This window comes from Podarcis erhardii (genome assembly GCF_964252035.2).
Source record: "Podarcis erhardii genome assembly, chromosome: 17".
NCBI lineage: Eukaryota > Metazoa > Chordata > Lepidosauria > Squamata > Lacertidae > Podarcis > Podarcis erhardii.
The window spans coordinates 2608588-2630507 of record NC_138515.1 but is presented as its reverse complement, the minus strand read 5'-3'; the positions used below and the strand labels follow the sequence as shown (position 1 = coordinate 2630507).

Genomic DNA, 21920 nt, shown 5'->3' with positions numbered 1-21920 from the left:
GCAATGTCTCCCTTAGCTGTTCATCTCTGCAAGTCTCTCCTATCCCACCCCCCAGAGCTCAGGAATGCAGGCCTTGAGCTGAGTCACCTTGGCTCACTGTAAACACAGCCCCAAAGTGGAGTGGCTGCCTTATAGGGGAGAGATTCCAGTGCCCTCCCTGCCTGCCTCCCTCCCCCAGCCAGGAACAGGCCTCAACAGGCCTGGCTCTCAGCCCAGCCGCCCACCCCCATTCTGCAGCACTCTCCCCATGTCCTATCCAAGAAGAGAGGCGGCGGCGCCTGGCTTGCCGCTCTTCCTCCAGTTCACTGCAATCTTGGCAGACTCAAATGCTGCTGCCCCAGTAGCTTAGGGCTGCCTGCCTGCGCATGTGCTGTGTTTCAGGCAGCTGGTTCTACAAGGGCAGTAAAGGGCTATTAACCCCTTAGGGGTGCACATGTCTTGTGCTGCTGCATGTCAGAGCTGCGGAGGGCCGAGGCACATCACAATGACAGGCCAAGCATGGGAACCTTCCTTATACTGAGTTCCATCTTGCTCAGTCTCTTCTATGCACTAGCTGGCATCAGCTCTCCAGGATGTTAGGCAGGAGACTTTCTTGGCACAGATACTGGAGGAATGAACATGGGCCCTTCTGCAGGCAAGGCATGTGTCCTGCCCCTGAGCGGCAGAGTTGCTGCAAACTGCTCCCCTCTGCACACAGTTCACCAGGGAACTCTTGGTGGTGAAGTTCCTTCTGCGCTGGGATCCTCAGAGAGAGCTAGAAAGGAAGTGTGTGTGTGTTGATTGACTGACAGGCGGACAGGAGGAAGCTCATCCCTCTCTAACCACCCAACTTTCCTTTCCTTTCGGAGCCAGAAGTCTTGCCTCTGGTCTTTCTGATAACACCATCCCTCCTGCAACTAGGAAAAAGAAGCCAGGAGGACTGCAGGCCCACATCCACCCTGTTCTCATCCGCTCCATTTTCCTTTTCCATGCCAAGGGAATGAACCCAGGAGTCCTGGCTTGCAAATGCCCCCCCCCCAACTTCCCTTTAAGTGAGGAGACATGACCTCCTCACCCAGCTGGTATTTCTCAATGACGCTTAGGTCTATCTCCAGCTTCTCTCCCCCCCCCCTTTTTTTTTCATCCTTGCAAGGCCAGATTCCTGAGGGACTGAGGTAATGGGTGGGAGGGACTGGCTGCCCTGTTCACCCCCATCCTTGCTGTCATCATCTGGCAAGAAGCCAGGCCTGGTCTTGAGCATCCGGCTTGGCTCTCGGTTCCTCTGGGCTGCAGCCAACGCCCAGGCCTGCTGCGGAGCCTCCTGGCTGCTTCATGGCTGCTTCATGTCCTCGCAGTGGGGCAGAAGCAGTGGCAGAGGGGAAGGGCCCTGTGGGCACCCATCAGGCAGCTCCTTTGCATTTCCGCTCAGCTGCTGAGTCGGCAAGTTTCCCCTTTTAAATTACTTTTAAGAAGAAGGGTAGTTGTTGAACCTGCTTCAGTCAGCTCTCCCAGGATCCTTGGGGGAGCCCTCATCCTCCTCTTGCACTGGTTTCAGGATTTGTGGGGGGAGGCTGTGCCTGTGGGGAAGCAGGCCATCATCAGTGGGCCCCCTTAACTGGCAAGGTGAGCCTGAACTGGGAGTGCTTCAGAGTCCTCTGCCCAGAGGACTTATGGAAGCTAGCCAAGCTGCACCACATGCCAAATTGTTTTTCCCCTTAAAAAATAACAACTCTGCACCTTCCAACTCTCCGTCATGCAACTAAAGGTCAGCTTCATCATTTTCTGGAAATGTGCTGCTGCCCAGGAACATTGTCATCCTAGGTTTGTCGAGTTCCTTCACCTCCCCTTTTCCAGTGTTGCTCCCAGCTGCCCACCCTAGAGAGCTGAGCATGCATTATTCTCCCTCTAACCCATGGGTAGGCAACCTTAGGCCCGGGGGCTGGATGCAGCCCAATCGCCTTCTAAATCTGGCCCACGGACAGTCTGGGAATCAGCGTGTTTTTACATGAGTAGAATGTGTCCTTTTATTTAAAATGCATCTCTGGATTATATGTGGGGCATAGGAATTCGTTCATTTCCCCCCAAAAAATATGGTCCAGCCCCCCGCAGGGTCTGAGGGACAGTGGACCGGCCCCCTGCTGAATGTTTTCTGACCCCTGCCTAACCCCACTTACATGGTACAGTCACAGATACTGTGATGCGCTTAGGTGATTTTAGACTCTGGACGGGATGGTCTAAGCCGTTGGGGGCTGAGCTATCTGTAGATGGTTCCTGTTCACTTCAAATGGGCTTAGCCTGTCCCGCGGCATTTGGGAGCCCTCCTACCCATTATGCTGAGTGATGCCCTGGAAACAGCCCAAAAACCTTGCCTCGATGACACCACTGCCTAGAGAAATTTTATCTATTGTTGAATGTAAATCCCGCTTTTCTCCAAGGCATTCAAGGTGATATACATGAGTCTTTGTCCTCCCCACACTCCCCTTTGTCCTCACAACAGCCTTGTGAGGTAGGTTAGGCAGAGAGAATGTGACAGCCCCAAGGTCACCCAGAGAGCTTCATGGCAGGGTGGGTGTGCGTTGAACCCTCATCGCCCAGGTCTTTATAGAGTTGGAAGGGTCATCTAGTCCAACCCCCTGCAATGCAGGAATCTTTTGCCCAATGTGGGGCTTGAACCCGCAGCCCTGAGATTAAGAATCTCATGCTCTGCTAACTGAGCTGGTCCTAGTTCAACACACTAACCACTACACCACATTGGTTCTAGTGCTCTTCCCTGTAAAGTCTCTGTCTGTTCACTTTGAGGGATGCCTGTTCAATGTGCCAGCAGACTATATAGCTGGTTATGGCAAACTGCTTCAAAAGCCAGTGTATGGCAGGCTCTTGCAAAGCGAATAAAGAGCCACCTTTTCAGCTGCCCCCTGGGCTATTTAACACATTTATTCCACAAATTCGGAGAGGAATCCCTAAGATGGTTGGATGGTGCCTTGTACCAGGGCTGCCATATGTTTGGGATTTCCTGGATATGACAACATTTGCGTCCAGATTTTCACTTTTCAAAATATGGCAACGCTATTTATATGCCTCCTCCTAGCAACTCCTGAAGCCAAGCTGGTGCCATACATATTGCTCTGCAGCAAGGCCAAGAGGGGGTCTTGTCATTTGGGCAGCCCAGGACCTCCACACACACAGCCCAGGCTTATGCCCCAGGGAGGTCACTTCAGTGCTGCTAATGCAGTGATTTGACTTCATCCCTGGAGGCACATTCCATTGTCTATCAAGCAGTGGCGTTGCAGCGTTTGCTGGTGCCAGGGGTGCAGAAGGCAAATAGAACCCGCTGTGCCAGCCCAGACCTCCTTCCCAACACTGCCAAATAGGAGTGCCCCCATGCCACTGGAGCCAAGCGGGGCCACGCTGCACCACCTGCCCACCTGCACAGGGAGAAGTCTGGCTGGCCGGCGCAGCCCTTAGTGGGTAAATTCCCTCCTTCCAATGCTAGCTGGGCAGCCATTCAGCAAGGGGGTCAGGGATGCAGCAGAAAAGCCAGTCTGGGCTCTGAGCACCAGGGCCCCGGGGCTCAGCGATGCCTGGTGGCAGGGCAGGGCAGGGATCCCTGCATGAGGGTGTCTGGTTCTGGCCCCCTCAGAATTGGGCACCCGGGGCTGAGGCCCCTCTGCCTCCCCCAACACTATACCTCTGCTCTCAAGACAGGCCAATGCCAACCAATACCAAGTTTATCAGCACACCAGAAAAAGGCCACTGTCTGCTAATTGCTACAGCTATTGCTCTGGTGGAAGGCACAGCTAGACAATGTACCTATGGCAAGCAGGGAACAGCTTTCAGCAATTTGTAAATGTGGAAAAGCGAGGAGAGTAACTGAGTGATCTGCAGTGGGACAATAGAGGGAAGACAAGAGTGTCCCTGTTTTCATCCAGGAAGTGCTGTGGGGAAGAGTGGGCCATACACCCTGCTTTCTGTGCCCTCCATCCCCAGCAGGCAGGTTAGTCCTCTGCCTTTCAATATGGCCATTGAAACCACGTCCCAGCCTTTGTGCAAAACTTCCACTAGCTCCTTCAGGGTATCAATAGATGGACATCCTGTCCGGACATGGGAGACCTGCTCACTGCTCTCTCTGAGCCTTGCAGTGAGATGTGTGCCCCAGAATCAGGGTGGGAGAACAGGAGAATGCACAACCCCCAAAGAGCAAAACCAAAAACAAAGGCTTGCAAAATAGCCAGGGATTTTGGGAGGGAGGGAGCCTTGCTGGTAGTTGTGTTACATTTTCCCAAGAGGCTTAATACTTCCACCCTGGAGATTGCACAGTTGCTGCTCCTTTCATTTGTCTAATGCCTCTTTGGCGATCTTCAAGCTGGTGGTCAACTGGCCAGAGCTTAGCAGCAGAGCATCTGCTTTGTGTACAGAAGGTCTCAGGTTCAGTCCCTGGAGCCTGAAACCTCCCAGGAGCGGTGGGAATGTCTCCTTTCTGAAACCCTGCCAGTCAGTATAGACCGGGGGGGGGGGGGGGACGGGACACCTGGCCCTCCATCTTGCCTAATCACCAGCCATGCTTTCTGGAGGGGGGGGGCAGGATGGAATCCAGCAACATCTAGCAGGCCACAGGTGTGATGCAGCGGCGGCAGCAGCAAAAAAAGAGAATGCTACTCTAGGCCAGGAGGCAAGGCTGGATGAAAAAGGTTCCTCACACCTGACCTGTACCTGAAGAGAGGTTTCAAAACTTGCTATTAACTCTTGTTTTTCAGCTTTGTAGTTTGCTTTAAGAAGCAGCTTGCTTGAAAGCTGGCCTAGAAACTGAGCAAATAATATTTACATTAGAGACAAAACCAAGTGACAAAATAACACATGGCATGAAATGAAAAACCCCGTCCCAATGGCGGTTGCATTGCTGTTGGTGACAAGGAGCCCAGCCCAGCGCAAGCAACAAGAGAGAGAAGGGGAAGGAGCGACCTCCCCTCCCTCCCTCCCTCGCCCCCTCCTTCCTTCCCTCTCCCTGGTACTCCTCCTCAGCTGCAAATCCACTGCCACTTGGCCCCCTCTGACACCCCAACCTGATCTCTCCTCCTCCTCCTCCATGTTCAAGTCTCTTGAGGTGGGAAGCCAAATGCAGAGAACCCACCTGCATAAAGGAGAGGGGAGGATTTGGGGTTATGAGAGTGTGTCTCCACCCCGACCTGTCCTTTATTTTGTTCAACCTGCCCCATATTTTGCATGACCAAAGGTGGCAACCCGAGCTGAGGGCCACTGCCCCAGAAGCACCTTCTGCCTCTCTAGTGTTGCTGATTGCACTTTTGAAAGATGTGTTTCCCCAGCAGCAAAACAGACCGGACCTTCTTGCCAGATTTACAGTTCTGGCCACCACTGGCTGCCTGGGGACTCTATCTGGACTGGATTCCCGCTGCTTGCAGCCTAGTTGTGGGGCTATATAGAGACCACATGGCTGCAATATTTGTGGATTTGCTGTTCCATTGCTCTGGGCTTACCTTGCTTCTCCCCCTCCTGCTGGCTTTCCTCTATTCTAGCTTGAACAAGCCCTTGCCTGGCTCAGAAGTTCTCTCTCTGGCAGCCATCAAGTGAGCAGGTAAGAAAGGTCAAGAAGGCAGGCTTGTTTCACTTTGTCTTTGGCAGGTGTGGCAGCCAGAAGGAACAGGGTCCAGGATGCTGGAAAGGAGAAATCCTCCAGAGGATGCAAAGGGGTCTCCAGGGGATAACTTTGCAAAGGAGGAAGACTAGGAGGTTTAAAGGAGGAAAGGAGACACAGAGCAGCACGGAGCCTTGCAATCTGGCACTATGGTGAGCTCTGCAGATTACGCTGAGAGAACCCAATTCTTGCAAGTCACCATACCAGGAGATAACATGGCACCTCCAGAAGCATTTCATTCTGGTTATTGTCTGACTTATTTCACTTCCTCCTATGTTTCTTCCCTTATTTTGAATTAATTTCCTTTTCCTTGCAATTAAGCAAGACGTGTTCATTAAGCAAGACATAGAATGGGCAAGAGAAGTGAACTGGGGAATTTTTAGGGCAGAGACAGTCCATGATTTAAAGCTCTGTGTCTGAGCACTCTTAAAAAATAAAAAATAAATTAACTACTACATTGCTGCAACGCGACACTCCAACTTTACGACATCTGTGCTGACTCTCAGATTTTGGGATTGGTGAAATATATTTAACAAACAAATAATCCACTTAAACTGTGTAACCCAAATAGGGTCTACTCGACCCAAAGAATTTAAGCAATGTGGACTATAGTCACTTCTGGGGTCCCTCCGGAATCCGGGGCCCTGGACCTAAAGCATCATTAGTTTCATAGTAGATCTGCCTCTGCTGACATACCAACCAAGGACCAGATCTGTCAGGAACCAGACCAGGCTGTCAGGAGGGTCTCAACCTACAAACACCTATTCCTCCTGAGATATTTCAATGCCATAGTTGGGGACGATCATCGTGCATGGGACACCTGCATAGACCATTTTGGTATTGGGAACATGAACAGGAACAGATAAAGGCTGCTGGAGCTGTGATCCTATCACAGCCTCTGCATCATGAACACATTCTACACGACAAGGCAAAATGGCAAGTGTCCTGGAGACATCCAAGGTCACCACTGGCACCAGCTAAACTTGATTATCAGCAGGCAATCAGCACTGAACTGTATTCGCATCACACAGAGCTACCACCGCACTGACTGACACAGATCCCTCCCTGGCAGTGAGCAAGATCAATCTCCAGCCAAAGAGGACCCATAGTACTAGCCTCAAATCGATACTGCCGGAACAGTTACACCTGAACTGTGAACGCTTCTCTGAATCTGTAGAACATGCTCTACTGAACTGCCCCAGAGATCACATCAAAGCAAGGTGGAACCGCATCAAAGAGGTAATCGACAACACAGCTCTGGCCGATGCTCAGGCATGCTGGGAGTTGGAGACCAACAATATCTGGAGGACCACACAGGTTCCCTGTCTGCTTTAGCCAGATCCAGTCATGAGCCTGCAAGCAGCTGAAATAGTGACCAGCAATGCACAACATCCCTATTCCTTCCATGGTCTTAGGAACCACAAAGATAGTGTCTGGGATACTTGCTAGATGAAGCACAGGACTGGAATCCTAGTGTGACTTTTCTCCACTCAGAGAATTGCTCCCTCTTAAAAGACAAAATCAGCCATTCAGATCCAACTCCACTTCCTAAATTTCCCAGGTGTCCTCTGGATCTATGGAAAATGAATAGGAATTCTGGATTGGAAACTCACACCCTGCTGTATGGTGTTCATGGTTGTGAAAGGGCCCTTCCTCTCCCAGCCACCCTCAGACACACGTGGGGGGGGGCTCTTTTCATCACTGTGAGGGTTTTTGTGCCGATTGAAACATAGGAAGCTCCCTCAGACTTCTGGTCCACTGGCAGAGTCTGAACTGACTTGTGCCTCTCCAGAGTTTTAGGCAGAAGTCTCTCCCCGCCCTGCCTGGAGATGCCGGGGACTGAAGCTGGTACCTTCTGCACACAAATTGGATGCTTAGACCTTCCCCTAAGGACTTTGGGCTTCTCCTTCACAAATGGAATGTTCTTGGGTGTTTCCTCTTGCTCCCACCTCTAGTAAACACTGTGAAGTGTCAAGCAGGGAAGAGTCCCATTCATGGATGTAAACACCCTGAATGTCTCCAGGCCTTGGTGTGCAATGGTAACATCACTGCTGCACACCAGGACCTGGAGAGGCCTCAAATATTGCTTGATCTGCATCTGTCTCTATACAGCCCTGAACCCTCCAGTCTAGGGACATCCAAAGTGGACTGGGAGGTTGCAGAAGTCTCCTAATCTTGGTTCAAAATCTAGATTTGTCAGGATTTGATAGGATTTTTTACACCATGTGAGTGCTCTGTGTAAACCAGATCAACATGCAAATCTGTCTAAGGGCTCACAGTTGGGTGTTTACTTACAGCTGAAGGAAGCATATGTCACAAGGAATCTGTTAGTCTTTGTACTGCCAAAAGACACTTTGCTGTTTTTGCTTAGTGCTGGAAGACCCAGCAAGTTTACATTGTTTCCTAGTTGATATCTCAAAGAAAAGGACGTTGCAGAGCAGAGCATCACTTACGGGCAGAAGCAGCTGAGCTGAGAGTCCTTTGCTGGGCAGCCTCATCCACTCACCCCCCACCTAGCACCCCCTATTCAAAGCAAAGGAACATCTAATCTCAGTATTGGTGTGAAACCAAGAGAAGCGGCCGTAGCTTAAACTGGAGTGCTTGCGTCAACCAGACCAAAAGGAAGTACTCTTGCTGAAGGGCGGCGTTAAAGTGGGTCAAGATTCCTCTTCTTTGAAAGCCTGCCAGTGTGAGAGCCTAAAATGTTCACAAAACTTCATTCCAGGTATGCAAATATGGTAATGCGGCAGCTGGAGGAATGCACCCCATTGCACTTCCTATGACTTTGTACCCTTGCACATATACATTCCATTAAACTGACTGGGCGACTTACTGAGCAACATCACGATTGGATTCAATTTTTGACTTAGCCACATATTTTTGCCTAGCTTTGGAAAAGTTTCTCTGGTTCATTTGCTTCGTTTGAGACATGGGCATTATTATCAATAACAATGCTTCCACATGCTCCTCCATTTCAGCTGGTATGATGGTTTTGGGGCTGTGGGGGGCATTTATGTGTATTAGAACCCCAGCACTGTTTCTTTTTTCAAGAAGAGAACAACAGATTGGAGAGAAGCAAATTGCTTGATGTTTCTATATTCACAATTTTCCTGCCCCACATCCTCCCCACAAGCAGCTTATTCAACTCTGCATTCCATATACATTTTTTTAAAAAGGATCTCAGGTTGGAGTGATGGCAGGGGCAGCTGCACCCGAGCCCTTGGAAACCTGCTAGGGGGGAGAACCTGTGGCCCTCCAGGTCAGCATTTCTTAACTTGGTGCCCCCCCATATGTTGCCAGACTCCAACTTCCCTCATCAGTAGCCATGCTGCAGTCTGAAACGTCGGATTGAGAAGCTGCTTCAGATGTGATGGACTCCAGCTCCCATGAGCTCCATCCAGCACAGGCAACAGAACACCTGGAGAGCCAGGGTTGTCGTTCCTGGAGTAGAGGAACCAATGGTCTGAGTCAGTAAGAGCAGCTCCACACTCTCACTCTTGGTTGTCTTTGTCCAGTGTGCACACACCACTGAAGCATGCATGTTTTATTCTACCTCTTTGTTGCAATGAGCTTAGGTGAGTTGAACATATAGGAGCAGGTCCGAGGCAACTCACCAAGTTCATTGCGACAAAGAGGTAGATTAAAGAGGAGGGAGAAAGGTTGTTTTCTGCTGCTCCAGAGAAGCAGACACGGAGCAATGGATCCAAACTACAAGAAAGAAGATTCCACCTAAACATTAAGAAGAACTTCCTGACAGTAAGAGCTGTTCGACAGTGGAATTTGCTGCCAAGGAGTGTGGTGGAGTCTCCTTCTTTGGAGGTCTTTAAGCAGAGGCTTGACAACCATATGTCAGGAGTGCTCTGATGGTGTTTCCTGCTTGGCAGGGGGTTGGACTCGATGACCCTTGTGGTCTCTTCCAACTCTATGATTCTATGATTCTATAGCAATATAAAGCATTTCATTCATTAAGGCTGAAATGGATTTGTTGAAATCCACTGGATTTGTTCCTGAGTCACCATGGAGAGGGCCAGGTTGTAAAACTGCCGTAGGCACAATCCTGGCACTCTGCAGAATGGCTGCAGAGTGTGTGCTGCATGGAGCCTCCTGTATCACATGTCATTTCCTGTGTGCCAATTTGTGCCTCTCCCCCAAATATTATTAAATTTAATAAATTTTAACAAATCAGCTTCAACTTTAATACGTATTTCCCTTAACGGTTTGACTTCCCATCTTTACCTCCATGATATTTTTAATTCCTTTCTCTGCTGCATTATGTTGCATATATATATATATCCTACTTATTTCCTTTATTACAACTGTTATCATTTCTCTTCTCCTACATGTATTTTGAATCCTGCTCATGACTTCATTTGGCCACAATACTTCCTCAAATAGTCCAAAAGGGGTCTCTACTTTTCAATAAAAGTTCATTGTTTTGATCTCTTACTCTTGCTGTCAATTTTGCCATTTCTGCCTAGTCCATTAGTTCTAAGATCCATTCTTCCTTAGTTGGAACTTCTCCTTCCTTCTATTTCCGCACATATAGGATTCTGGCTGTTGCTGTTGTTGCGTACATAAATAATTAAATCATCCTCATATGCAGAGGATCCTGAGGTGTGGATAGTATATGGCAGCGAGACTACAGCCTGTCACTAGATGAGTCAGTACCTTGCTGCTTGGCCCTCAGAAGAGTGGCTCCCTCAGGAAGCCAATTTTGGACACTTTGAAGGGTGACAGATAGGTAGATCTGGCCCTTGGGGCTCAACCCACCAGGAAGTTTTTCTAAGCAAAGGAGCAGATTCAAGAGGAGGCTGTTCCAAGAGAACTTCCCAATGGATTGTGCTTCATTTTACATAGGAAGCTTCCACTGGTCCATCTAGCTCAGTAATGGTCACCAATGGCCCATAGTTCTCCAGGGTTTCAGGCAAGAGTCTGTCACTGCTCTACCTGCACAGGCCAGGGATTGACTGTGGGACCTTCCGCATCATTCTGCCATTGAGATGGGCCCTACCCCAACATTTTCCATATTAATCAATGGAGAGGAAGTGGGACCATTTGGATTTTGCATTTTAGACACCAGAATGCCTGGTCCTCGCTACACAGTTTTCTGGTGTAACAATTTCCGGATCTCCCCTCAATATGGGATCCAGCAGTCCACTTGCTTTTCTCATGTGCTCTGTCTTCAAGGAAATAGATTCGGAAGATCACCTCTCTCTGCCCTGCACTGGGTGTGCAGCTCAGGGCTCCATGTTCCATATTGTACAAGCCTAAAGCATGCATCTGTGCTGCTGACACACATGTGCACACACACAAGCTGCAGCACACAAGTGCCTGCATAAACACCTACACAGACATGCCATGGAGCAGGCAAACACATCGCATAGGAACTCCCGCGCATATAGGCTTGCTCAGCTGCAGACATACATCCACTGACTCAGGTGGGTAACAAATCATGTGCCATTTTTAAAGTTGATAGGTTTGCCAAATTTTAGACGTAGCTCTGGGTTCTTTGTATGTCATCTCTTACAAATAAGTAATTATGTATTCTTAAAACCCAGGCATGGCCAAACTTGGCCCTCCAGATGTTTTGGGACTACAATTCCCATCATCCCTGACCACTGGTCCTGTTAGCTAGGGATGATGGGAACTGTATTCCCAAAACATCTGGGAGGCCAAGTTTGGCCATGCCTGTTATAACTCTTGTCATTCTCTCTCTCAAGTCTTTTATCAGCCATGCCAGCCACTCAGCCGTCTTGACTGCGGCCATTCCCAGCAGCAGCTTATCACCCTCAACACCCAGGCCTGCCATGCCTCACTTCCTGCCACTTCCTGCCCCCTCTGTCTCCATTCCCTACCCCCGTGCCCCACGTCCCTCACGAGCTGACCCTCTTCCTTCCCCTTCTGTGCCCATGATTCATGCCCAGCCCATAGTGATGGGGCACAGAGTGGCACCATGACTAAGCGGAAAGATCCCTGGGTCAATGTGGGCATGGCCATGGGGGTTAAGGGGGCTTGCGGTGGTCTGCCTGGCATTTGGGGGGAAGGAGGTGGCCTAGAGGTGGGGGGTCGTTTTGGGGCTTGAGGAGGCAAGTCCAATTGGCCCTCTGCCAATTGCCACAATGAGGCTCTTCCTGTGTCCACGGGGTAACTTCCAGGAGGCTTCTGCAGGAGGGCAGCCGTGTGAATTGTACCCCTGGGGAGCAGAGCAGATCTGTCCGTTGTGCCCCCCCCCACCCTTCAACAATGTCCAAAGCCCTGCAAACTCGACATAGCGGCTTTGCCCTGCTTGAGGCCTCCACTCGCCAGTCCCCTTCCCCACATGGTGGCTGATGTCCCCTAGTGGAAGGAGGGGGATGCCCCTTCCGTGGCTGAGCTTCCCACGCCCCGCTTGCAGTGGAGGGCGAAAGGCCAACGACCGGCGCGCTCCCCGTGGGGCGCCCTCTAGAGGGGCAACCCTTGTACCCCCGGGTGGACGTCGCTCTGCGCTCCCCCCGGGGGCGGCGCCTGGGTCCCTCCTCCTCCGGCTGCTCCCCCCATCTGCTGCCACCGGCCTCCCCCCGTCCCTCCTTCCTCCCGTCGACTCTGCTCTTTACCAATTAAGGCTTGCTGAGCCGCCCGCCCGCCCGCCCGGTGTCCTCCTCGCCGCCGCCCGCCGCCCGGCCATTCCGAGCCCAGCTCCGGCCCGAGACGCACGCACCGCCCCGTCCCGTCCCGTCCCAGGCAGGCAGGAGCCCCAGCCCGAGCCCTGCCCGCCCGCCCGCCCGCCGGTCCGGAGAGGTGAGATGGGCCAGAGGGAGCGGGCGCCGCCGGGGCTGGACGGGCGGCGGGGACCGGGAAAGGGCGGGGGAAGGAAGAAGGCGCCGGGAAGGAGGAAGACGGAAGGTGGACCAGGCAGGGAAAGGAGGGAAGTCAGGCTGGGGATGGAGGAGGGAGGCCGGGAAGCGCAACCAGGAAGGAGACGTCGGCGGGGAGCACGAGAGCCGGGATGCCTAAGCTGAGAAGAGCCGAGGCGGGGAGCCAGGAGGACACGCGGCGGAGGGACCCGCGTGCACGGCACGTCGGGATGCGGGAGCTGCGCGGAAGAGGGAGCAGGGGAGCGGGAGCGTCCGGAGAAGAAAGGGGTCCGCTGCTAAGCAGAAGAGCGGAAGGCGAGCGGGGTCTCGGGCCTTCCTCCCCTCGCAGCGCCCCCTCCTGGGCCCGGGTCCCACCCTTCATCGCCCCCTGGGTGGGCAACAGGAGGCCTGTTCGCGTGACCGAGAGGGAGTTGTGGAGGGCAAGGTGCTGGTGGGGCGTCCTCGGGTGGACCAGCGGCACGGAACCTCCCCACTCCCCTTCCAGTAGAACCATTTGCTCAGCTGGTTCCTCGGCATCATCCGGCCAGGGGCAAGGGATCTGTGCATCACGCATCAGGTACAACAGACACGTGATAAGTGGCCACCCGCGTGAACTCCTGCTCAGTGCAGAAGCGCGGTAACCCGCCCATTCCGCCGCAGGTGACTTTACCTGCACGCCCTGGTTAAACCCAACAGCCTTTTCAGTTCCCCTTTCTGCCAGCCTGGATTGCAGCTGTGTAGGTTTCGGTAGGCGGGCTGGGAGGACAAGTCTGGAGCTTGTGAGCCTGTGGTTCTTGCAGCACAGCCAGAGCCACCAAAATCTTTTGGCCTTTGATTAGTAGATCAGAAGATAACTAGCATCGGGGAAGGTCGGGAAGTCTCTTGGAATTCGAAATAGACCCGCGCAGGTTCCGTGCGCCACCCTTAAAGTGCCCCCACTAAATAACATGGGGCACAGTCATGGCATCGCATATTACTCGGTTCTGCGCCCCCTAACATGAATCCTGCCCCTCCTAAAATAAATCCAGACTACGCCCATGGGCACAGTCTTCTCGGAAGCCCTGCAAACCGTCGAAGCGGTGGCACCCCTGCCTATTTTAGTGAGGTGGGAGCAGGAGAATTTCCCCGCGGATTTTGTCTTCCGCGGGTGGGAACTTTGCTGGCTCTCACTCTGCTGTCCTTAAGGGGACCACCCCCCAAATCCACCTTAGGGGGGCTGCAGGGCATCGTTTCACAGTGAGGCTGCTTCTCAGGGAGAAGAAGCCCCACCTCTTAGCACCTCTTTCACCACATCTGATTCGGAATACAAAAGTGTGTCATCTGGTCTAAGCAATTTCTGGGTGTGTGCTTCGTGGCTGATGGTGCTGCAAAATGTAGAAGTTTCTGGTCACTTTTTTCCTGTGTGATGGAGAATGTGCAATTATGGGCTCGTGATTGTGCCCCAGGTTGGTTTCTGACACCACTGAGTGTCAGCCACAACTGGGTGTGGCCGGTGAGAACAAGGGAGAAGAATACACATTAGAGCAAATTAGCTACCCCTGAGCATTGTTTTAAACATCTTGTCATCTTCACAATCCTGGAAGCTGTATTACATTGCATTACATTGTTTGGAAATGTAATGTAATGTAATGTAATACATTGTATAGTATTATATTATTTATCCTTTCCCTAGCAAGTTCATGGTGGTGCACATGGTGTTATCCCATCCTATCCTCGTAACAACCCTGCAAAGCAGACTAATCCGAAATGCTCATAGCTACTCACAGCTACAAATTGTTGAGCTCTAAGGCTAACACGCTGCACCACACTGGCAAATGTGAAAATTGTTTTTCCCACCAACAATTTTAATGCATATTTTATTTTATTTATTGAATTTCTACACCACCCTCCATCCAAGGATCACAGGGTGGTTTGCAGTATCAAAGCACAAAAATACATAACATGGTAACAAACAAAAACAATAACCTCCATACATAGTTTAAATGTTATTATAATTAAATATATTATTTCAGGAGTCAAGTGGAAATTCTAATGGCCATTAGTGACTGTAAGCATTTAATCAGGAGAAGGTGATATTTATTCTGGATGAATTAACAAAAAGTCTAAGGGTATGATTTTGTGCCTGTCGTATGAATGCAACCTCATTTAATCCTTGTTCACCACCCATGTGTCAATAGAATTGTGGTAATTAAAGAGTACGGCCCCCACCCCTAGCTCTCTCAGTGCATACTCATAAACGCATGCTCAAGATAATGTAAGGCGAAAACCAGCATGACCTTATGCCGTTTATGCAGAAATAAATCCCACTTTATTCTATTAGGATTACTCCTGGGCATACCATAGTTACTTACAGTAACCATGTCTACTTGCAATTAAAACCTTCTGTATTCATTGGGATTTACTCCCAGGTAAATGGGATTAGGATTGCAGTCAAGCAGTCTGCAATCCTATAATAATTTACATGGAAATAAGCCCCATTAAACTTGTCTGATGATTAGACAAGTATAGGATTGCATTATTAGAAGTCCCTGAAAAGTCATTAACTATTCCTATGTGTTCACAATTAAAGAGAGGACTTTCCTCATTCTTAAAATGCACAATTAAGGGTAGAAGTCACATTACAAATCATGGCTATGCAACCTGGAGGGGGTGATATAATCTCAGTCAATTAATCCATAAAACAGCCATTGGACACCTGGGGCCCTCCAGATGTCTTGAACTACAACTCCCTTCGGCTCCAGGTAGCAGGGCTGATGGAAATTGCAGTCCAAAGCAAATGGAGGGCACCAGGTGAGTGAAGGCTGGCATAAAAGCTTTCGTGAGCCAGTCAAGGGGTTCCAATGTGCTTTAGAATTGTGAATATAGTACAAGTATTGTTATTGCAGATTACCCTGGAAAGAATGAGTATTCCAAAAGTATATTGCATCAGAAAGAAGGGTGAGGTTCGGCAGGTGGAATAATATAGGCAGGGTGGGTGGTGGGTATGGGCACAAGGGATGAGAATGTAAAAACCTAGGACTCTGTTCTAGACCAAGTGGCCCATCCTTCCTATGCCAATCCCAAATGCTATAAGGATGTCCCTAAAATCCCTTTTAGGGATGCAGGTGATGCTGTGGGTTAAACCACAGAGCCTAGGACTTGCCAATCAGAAGGTTGGCGATTCGAATCCCCGCAACAGGGTGAGTTCCCCGCAACAGGGTCCCTGCTCCTGCTAACCTAGCAGTTCGAAAGCATGTCAAAGTACAAGTAGATAAATAGGTACCACTCCAGCGGGAAGGTAAATGGCGTTTCTGTGCACTGCTCTGATTTGCCAGAAGCTTAGTCATGCTGGCCACATGACCAGGAAGCTGTCTGTGGACAGAGCGAGATGAGCGCGCAACCCCCGAGTCGTCTGTGACTGGACCTAACGGTCAGGAGTCCCTTTACCTTTAAGATCCCTTCTAGGAAGTGTAATGTGTTCTGAATTATGCTGCCCTAGGAATGTCCTGGGAATGAGGAAGGATGAAAAGATATGTCCTCAATGCTGGTTTGCTTTGTGACATGTTAAAGCATCGCTGAATACATTAAAAAAATAAGAAAAAGGAAGACCCTGCATGTCTTTTGGCAACTACAGTCCCACTTGCACAGAATCCCTGGTGATGTCCTCAAGGTGCGTTGCCACAGCTTAGAAGGCTTCCTGTCCCATAGCTCTGTCTGTGTGCAGGGAGAAGAGAGGGGGGAAAGAAGAAGAGCCACTGTGTCTTGGTTAGTATGTCAAGCGAGGGCCAAGGAGCTCCAGGCTCAATGCCTCACTCAGCTCACTAGATGATCCACTGCCTCTCATCTTATCCTACCACACAGGGTAAAAAGAAAGGGGAAGCCGTGTAGGCCACCCTAAGGAAACTGCAAACAAAAAGGTACTAATATGGAAGTTGGGGGCTGCCAAAATCTCTTGGGGAAGTACTGGAACATGGAGGGCCACCCCTTTTATGCATGCCTGAGGGAGTAAGTCCCACACACCCTACCGTGACTCCCACTGTTAACACAGGGTACAATGCATAAGAGCCTAAGAAGACCCTGGCTGCTGGATCAAGCCAAAGGCCCTTCTAGGACCAAATCCTGTTTCTGAAGTGGCCAGCCAGATGCTTCTGGAACGGCCACAAACATCCTCCCGGAGGTTATATTGCATGAGCCTCACCAAAATGAACAGGAGCAGACCAGGAGTGTGGTTTGCTTTGCTGTCCTTCATGGCATCCCAAACCTACTGCCTCACTTGGCCTCACTCTGGGGGCTGCCCCTCTGGCAGAGATAGCCGGAGGCATTTTGGTGCCTGAGGGCAGGAAAGCCAAACAGAACTCACCAGGAAAATGCAAGCATAAGAACAACCATTGACATGCTGCTGCTGTTTAATGGACTGTCCCCCTCACAAGCCACCTGAGGCAGCTGCCTCAGATTACCTCATGACAGGCCCACTTTTCCGGCCACGCTGCCCTAGGCTCTTGCTGTGTGCTAAGCTGAGCCTGCGCCCGCTTTTGGCATGCCATCGCAACTGCTCAGAAAGCTGGCCGAGCCCCTGGTGGCTGGGTGACAGGTGGGAAATGGCCAGCTTTTACACAGGCAGCCCAGAGTTTGCAGCCGTGTGGGAGAAAGTCTGTGCTGGAGGCACTAAAAGAACCATGGCCGTCATGGCCTTCAGCGGTTGTGTGAATGGGCTTTTGGTCTCACCGGTGTCAGGAAAAATGAGCAAACAGGTGGGACACTCTCAACCTTTTATTGCCTTGCAGTGTAGTGGTTAGAGTGTCAGACTAGAACCTAGAAGACCAGGACTCAAAACATGCACACTGCCAGTCAGCCCTGAAGCTCATCGAGTGACTTTGAGCCAGTCCCTGCCTCTCAGCCTTGTAGGGTTGTGGTGGTGATAAAATGGGAGGGGAAGAGCCAGGTACACCACCTTAAGCTTATTGGAGGAAAGATGGGATAGGAAGGCAATAAATATTCCCAGTGCTGCATCCTTCATTTAGCCCAGAGCTCCCCTCAACTACGCTGCTTCACACACAATTGGGGTTGTTAAATATTTGGGGTGGAGGGGATGACAGGGATAGACCGTCCCTTTCTTGCCCTTTCAAAGCATGTTCATGAGGAAAGTGGGGATTCCTAAGCCTGGTGAGGAGAGCAGAATAGGGGTGGGGTGGGGGTTGGGATGACTCTTATTCCAGATTAGGTCATGCAGAGTAAAAGAAGTTGTTGTTTTTTCAAACACCAGCTCCAAGAACTCGGCCCCCCACCCTTGCTTCAGCCTTAATTTCTTACAGCTGGGGCTCCCCCTTGCTCTGCCACACACCCGCACTGCCCCCACCCCAACCAAGCCATAGCCTTCTTGCACCCCCAACCCCAGTGCTTCCTTCCTCAGCTGACTGACACCCTTCTGCCCTGATTCGCAGCCCACTGCAATATCCCTTTCCCCCAGGGCCCTGGGGAGGGTCTGGCTGGTTATTTTAAAAACCCAAAGAAATGAAACTCTCCAAATAAGGGGAAAATATGAAGCCAGGTCCCTAGGATGGGAGTTCTTCTGTGTTTCTTGAAGGAGGAGCAGCAGTGGGGGAAAGAGGGGGGAGGGGAGGGGGGAGCTGGGAAGGGAGTCAAGAGGGCCACCTATCGATAGAACCTCAGAACTGCATGCATCTCTTTTACTAGGCACCCCCACCCCACCCTGCCAAGCCTTTTCCATAGAGCAGGGGTCAGCAAACTTTTTCAGCAGGAGGCTGGTCCACTGTCCCTCAGACCTTGTGGGGGGTCAGACTATATTTTGAAGGGGGGGAATATGAACAAATTCCTATGCCCCACAAATAACCCAGAGATGCATTTTAAATAAAAGCACACATTCTACTCATGTAAAAATACGCTGATTCCTGGACCGTCCGTGGGCCGGATTGAGAAGGCGATTGGGCCGGATATGGCCCCTGGGCCTTAGTTTGCCTACCCATGCCATAGAGGGACTTACCTGCTCCGTGGGTTACCATAAGGTGGAAGGGAGATGAAAGGCATTCCTTAAAGTTTATTTTCTGCACCACAAGGAAAATGATTTCTCAATATGAGTGCTCACCAAAGAAGCTCTATAAATCAGGACTGATGAGTAGTGGCTGCTTGGGTGGGGTAGGATCCATAATATACTTTACAGAAGTGTCTTTGGTTCCTCTTCTTGCTGGTGTGTGTGTGTTTGCCCAGCTTGTATTTGCATGAGTGCCTTGGTAGCCAAGTCTCTTCTATGATCGGGCAAGAGCAATGCATTAAGAATTAGCATTCTGTACCAAATCTGGGTGTCCTATGGTCATCTCAGCTCCACAAGCAACCCAATCTCTTGCACTACTTTTAAGGGTTCCAAAGAGGCGGTGTGTGTGATCCAAGAGGGCACAAAGACACACACACACACCCCTTGCAATGTTGTGGTGGGTGCTAGAGCTCAACCCATGAAACCTGTGCAGATACCTTCAAGGGCTGAGCCCATTGGCATAGCCAAGGGGGGACAAGGGGCAGTCCCCCCCCATCCACAAAATTATTGAGAAGCATTGAAAGTACTGTGTTAACTGAGTTTCTGCCCCCCCCCCCAGCAGAAGCCTGCCCCCTGTAATGCTTTCTCTTTGGGGGTATATTTACCCATGATTTTCCAAAGAAAGCTCAACAACTGGGGGGGGGGGCGGAATCTCCTAAAAAATGTTCAACAACTTTGGCTCCCCCCCCCCAAAATTAATCCTGGCTACGCCCATGGCTGAGCCTGAGCGTTATCTCTGTGGCTGGAGTGCATCTCTCAGATTGTGCAGCGGGGGGCACAGCTGTTTAGGGCAGCAAGATGCCCCCTGGCTGGCCAAAGGTGGCTGCTGAACCACAGTCTGGAGCTGCCTTTCCTTGGCGGTATGCCAGAGCCCCAGCATGAGCATATTTCAGGGTCCAGTTACGTGAACCCTTTGGCACCAGTTGCCAGTGCGAAAAGCCTCACTTGTATTGATTCCTAAATACATCACTCAGCAAACACACTGCCGGTCATCATCTGTAAGCATGTTAAAGAATCAACTTTCCCTTTCTGAACGTCTGTGATGGCACACCAGGTGTTGAGTGTGCTCACGGCGACTGCAGAAGCCTGAGCTTAGGTGGGTGGGACTGCAGACTTAATGGTGAATTTGGGGTGCTTTTATGGAGCTGGGGAGCAGTGTGGAAGACAGGCAGCAAAGTGCACAAAAGTACCCCGTTCACTTCAGTGGGCGCTGATGTAGGGAAGCTTTCTGGAGGACTGTGCCTCATGTTGATTGGTAGGATGGGGAGCTAGAAGCATTGCCATGTCAAGCACCAAAATCCTTGGGGTGGCCCACTGACTGGCCTGGAAGAAGCCAATGGTGACCAAAAGCTAACTTGGACAAAATATTTCCTGTCGCTACCAAGTTCTGAAAGTGTTTGGTGAATGGATGTTTCTGTTCATATCTACTTGTTCTTCACTAACATATTCTTACTTGCTCTGGGACTCCAGGATAGAACAGGATTTCAGGAATTTAAGATTTTATTTCCTTATGAAAGCCAGGTCCCAAGACCTGAAAAAATGAACTGTAGATTTGGAGGAGGGGCTGTTCTGGAGAAGGAGCTGGGCTATGTAGATAAGCACAGTCTTGATTCTCAAAGGCTTCTATGGGACCTCTATGGGAGAAAGTAAATAGGTGGCAATATGGGACATAGATGAGAAGGGAACTCACCTGCTTCAGGTGACTTATTCAGGGTGTGGGTAAGAGGGAGCAGGTTTAGCCTCTATCGCAGTGGCATCCCTGAGTGTACCCTGTTACTTTCTCCCCAGATGCTAATAAGAGCAAGTAAAACACTGCATTTTGGCATTAAGGGGGGGGGCAAAGAAAGAGATCCTTCAGGGTGCAATGACCAGAGATGTGCACCAGCACTTGCCCCATCCCTCCATTTGCCACAACAACAGACACTTTGCTGGTAAATGAAACTGCTTTGCAAGCCTCTAAGTGGCTCTGATGCAAAAATGCCCTGATAGAACTGTCTCTCCCAGCCACCCAACACCAACAGAAAAGGCACTGACCTGCCCACCATGACTGGGGTGTATTACTGAGAATCATTCTGAGAACTTTAGCATATGTATTTGCACATGTATACACAGCAAACAGACAACCACCCGCTATAGCAACTTACAGATAAAATTCACACACACAGTCCCATATACAGTATGCATACCCAGAATATGGATATAAATGATTGTGTGCATGAAAAGAATTAATTTCCTCCAATACCAACGCATGGCAGTTTCCATTGTGAGTGGTGCATATTAAATGTTTAAATGGTGAGGCTTTCCAACCATGAACACACAGTATGGGATCCCAATCTTTTTCTGATCACTGTTTTCATGTTGCAAGGACAACATTTGTTTAAATAATTGCATACTGCTCATAGCTAAAAGTGCTGCATGTGCATTTGCTCATTTAAACTCTTGTGGTTTTTCTCCACTTCAATCCGCATGCAAAATGTACATTGGGGGGAAATCTGTTCCCATGATATGTGTGCATGAACAGCAGCCATACATTTCAGACACATGGAAGCCACTTTAACCTTACTGACTGTTCCTGATACACATTTATTTCCTCTTCCTCCACTCCTGCCCTAGCTGACAAATTAGATTTCCAGAGGGGTTACAGTGCTTTAAGAAGTGCCTACTAAAATCTGAAAACTACTCTTCACCAGGAGTGCAACATTCTTAGAAGAGTGGATACACTTTTATTTTGTATCACTATCAGAGGGTGCTATTGAATGGTTCCTAGTGACATCAGTAATTGCAAAATATGGTTCTCCACACATCTGCCCCCAGGACTGCAAATCTAGAAATGTGTGTGCATGCGCAAATACTTAGCTGAAAAAGAAGAAGCAAGCATAACATGAATTAGTTGTATGCTGTGGTATGTGCCACCAGTGATTTGACTAAGGCTGCAATCCTAATCCCACTTACCTGGGACAGTAAGCCCCATTGAATCAGTAGGGGTTACTTTTGAGTAAGCATGGCTAGCCTTTTAACTGTAAGCAACTAACCGCATGTTGATGTCTGTTTTAAACACAAAGTGTATAATTTGCTTATAAATCCCTGCAGCTGACTTCATAGCCTAGGCAAGCTAATAAACTCTTAGTGTTGCATATGCACACCTTGGAATATAGGGGAGGTGATACCGGCTTTCCTTGTAGAGATATTGTTTATTATTACTTTATCCATTTATGCATTACACTGATATCCCACCTTTCCTCCAGGGGCTCAAGGTGGCGGACATAGGTTCCCCTTCCCATTTTATTCTCACAATAACCCTGTGAGGGAGAAAATGCTAAGAATGAGTGAGAGGCCCTAAGTCACCCTGTGAGCTTCATAGCTGAGTGGTGATTTGAACTCTTGTCTCCCACACTCTAACCACACCACCACACTGGTTGCAAGACTCACT

The 21920-nt window shown here is 50.0% G+C and overlaps 1 protein-coding gene across 4 annotated transcripts in view; it reads left to right on the top strand.

Moving 5' to 3' along the window:
• The first annotated feature begins 11967 nt into the window (after positions 1–11967).
• LOC309331933 (filamin-A) overlaps positions 11968–21920 on the top strand; it is an 83588-nt gene continuing 73635 nt past the window's right edge. For all 4 annotated transcript variants that reach the window (XM_081844501.1, XM_081844499.1, XM_081844500.1 and 1 more), the window contains exon 1: positions 11968–12406. In XM_081844501.1, coding sequence (XP_081700627.1) covers positions 11983–12406 — 424 coding nt within the window. In that variant the 5' untranslated portion in view covers positions 11968–11982. The remainder of the gene's footprint in view (positions 12407–21920) is intronic.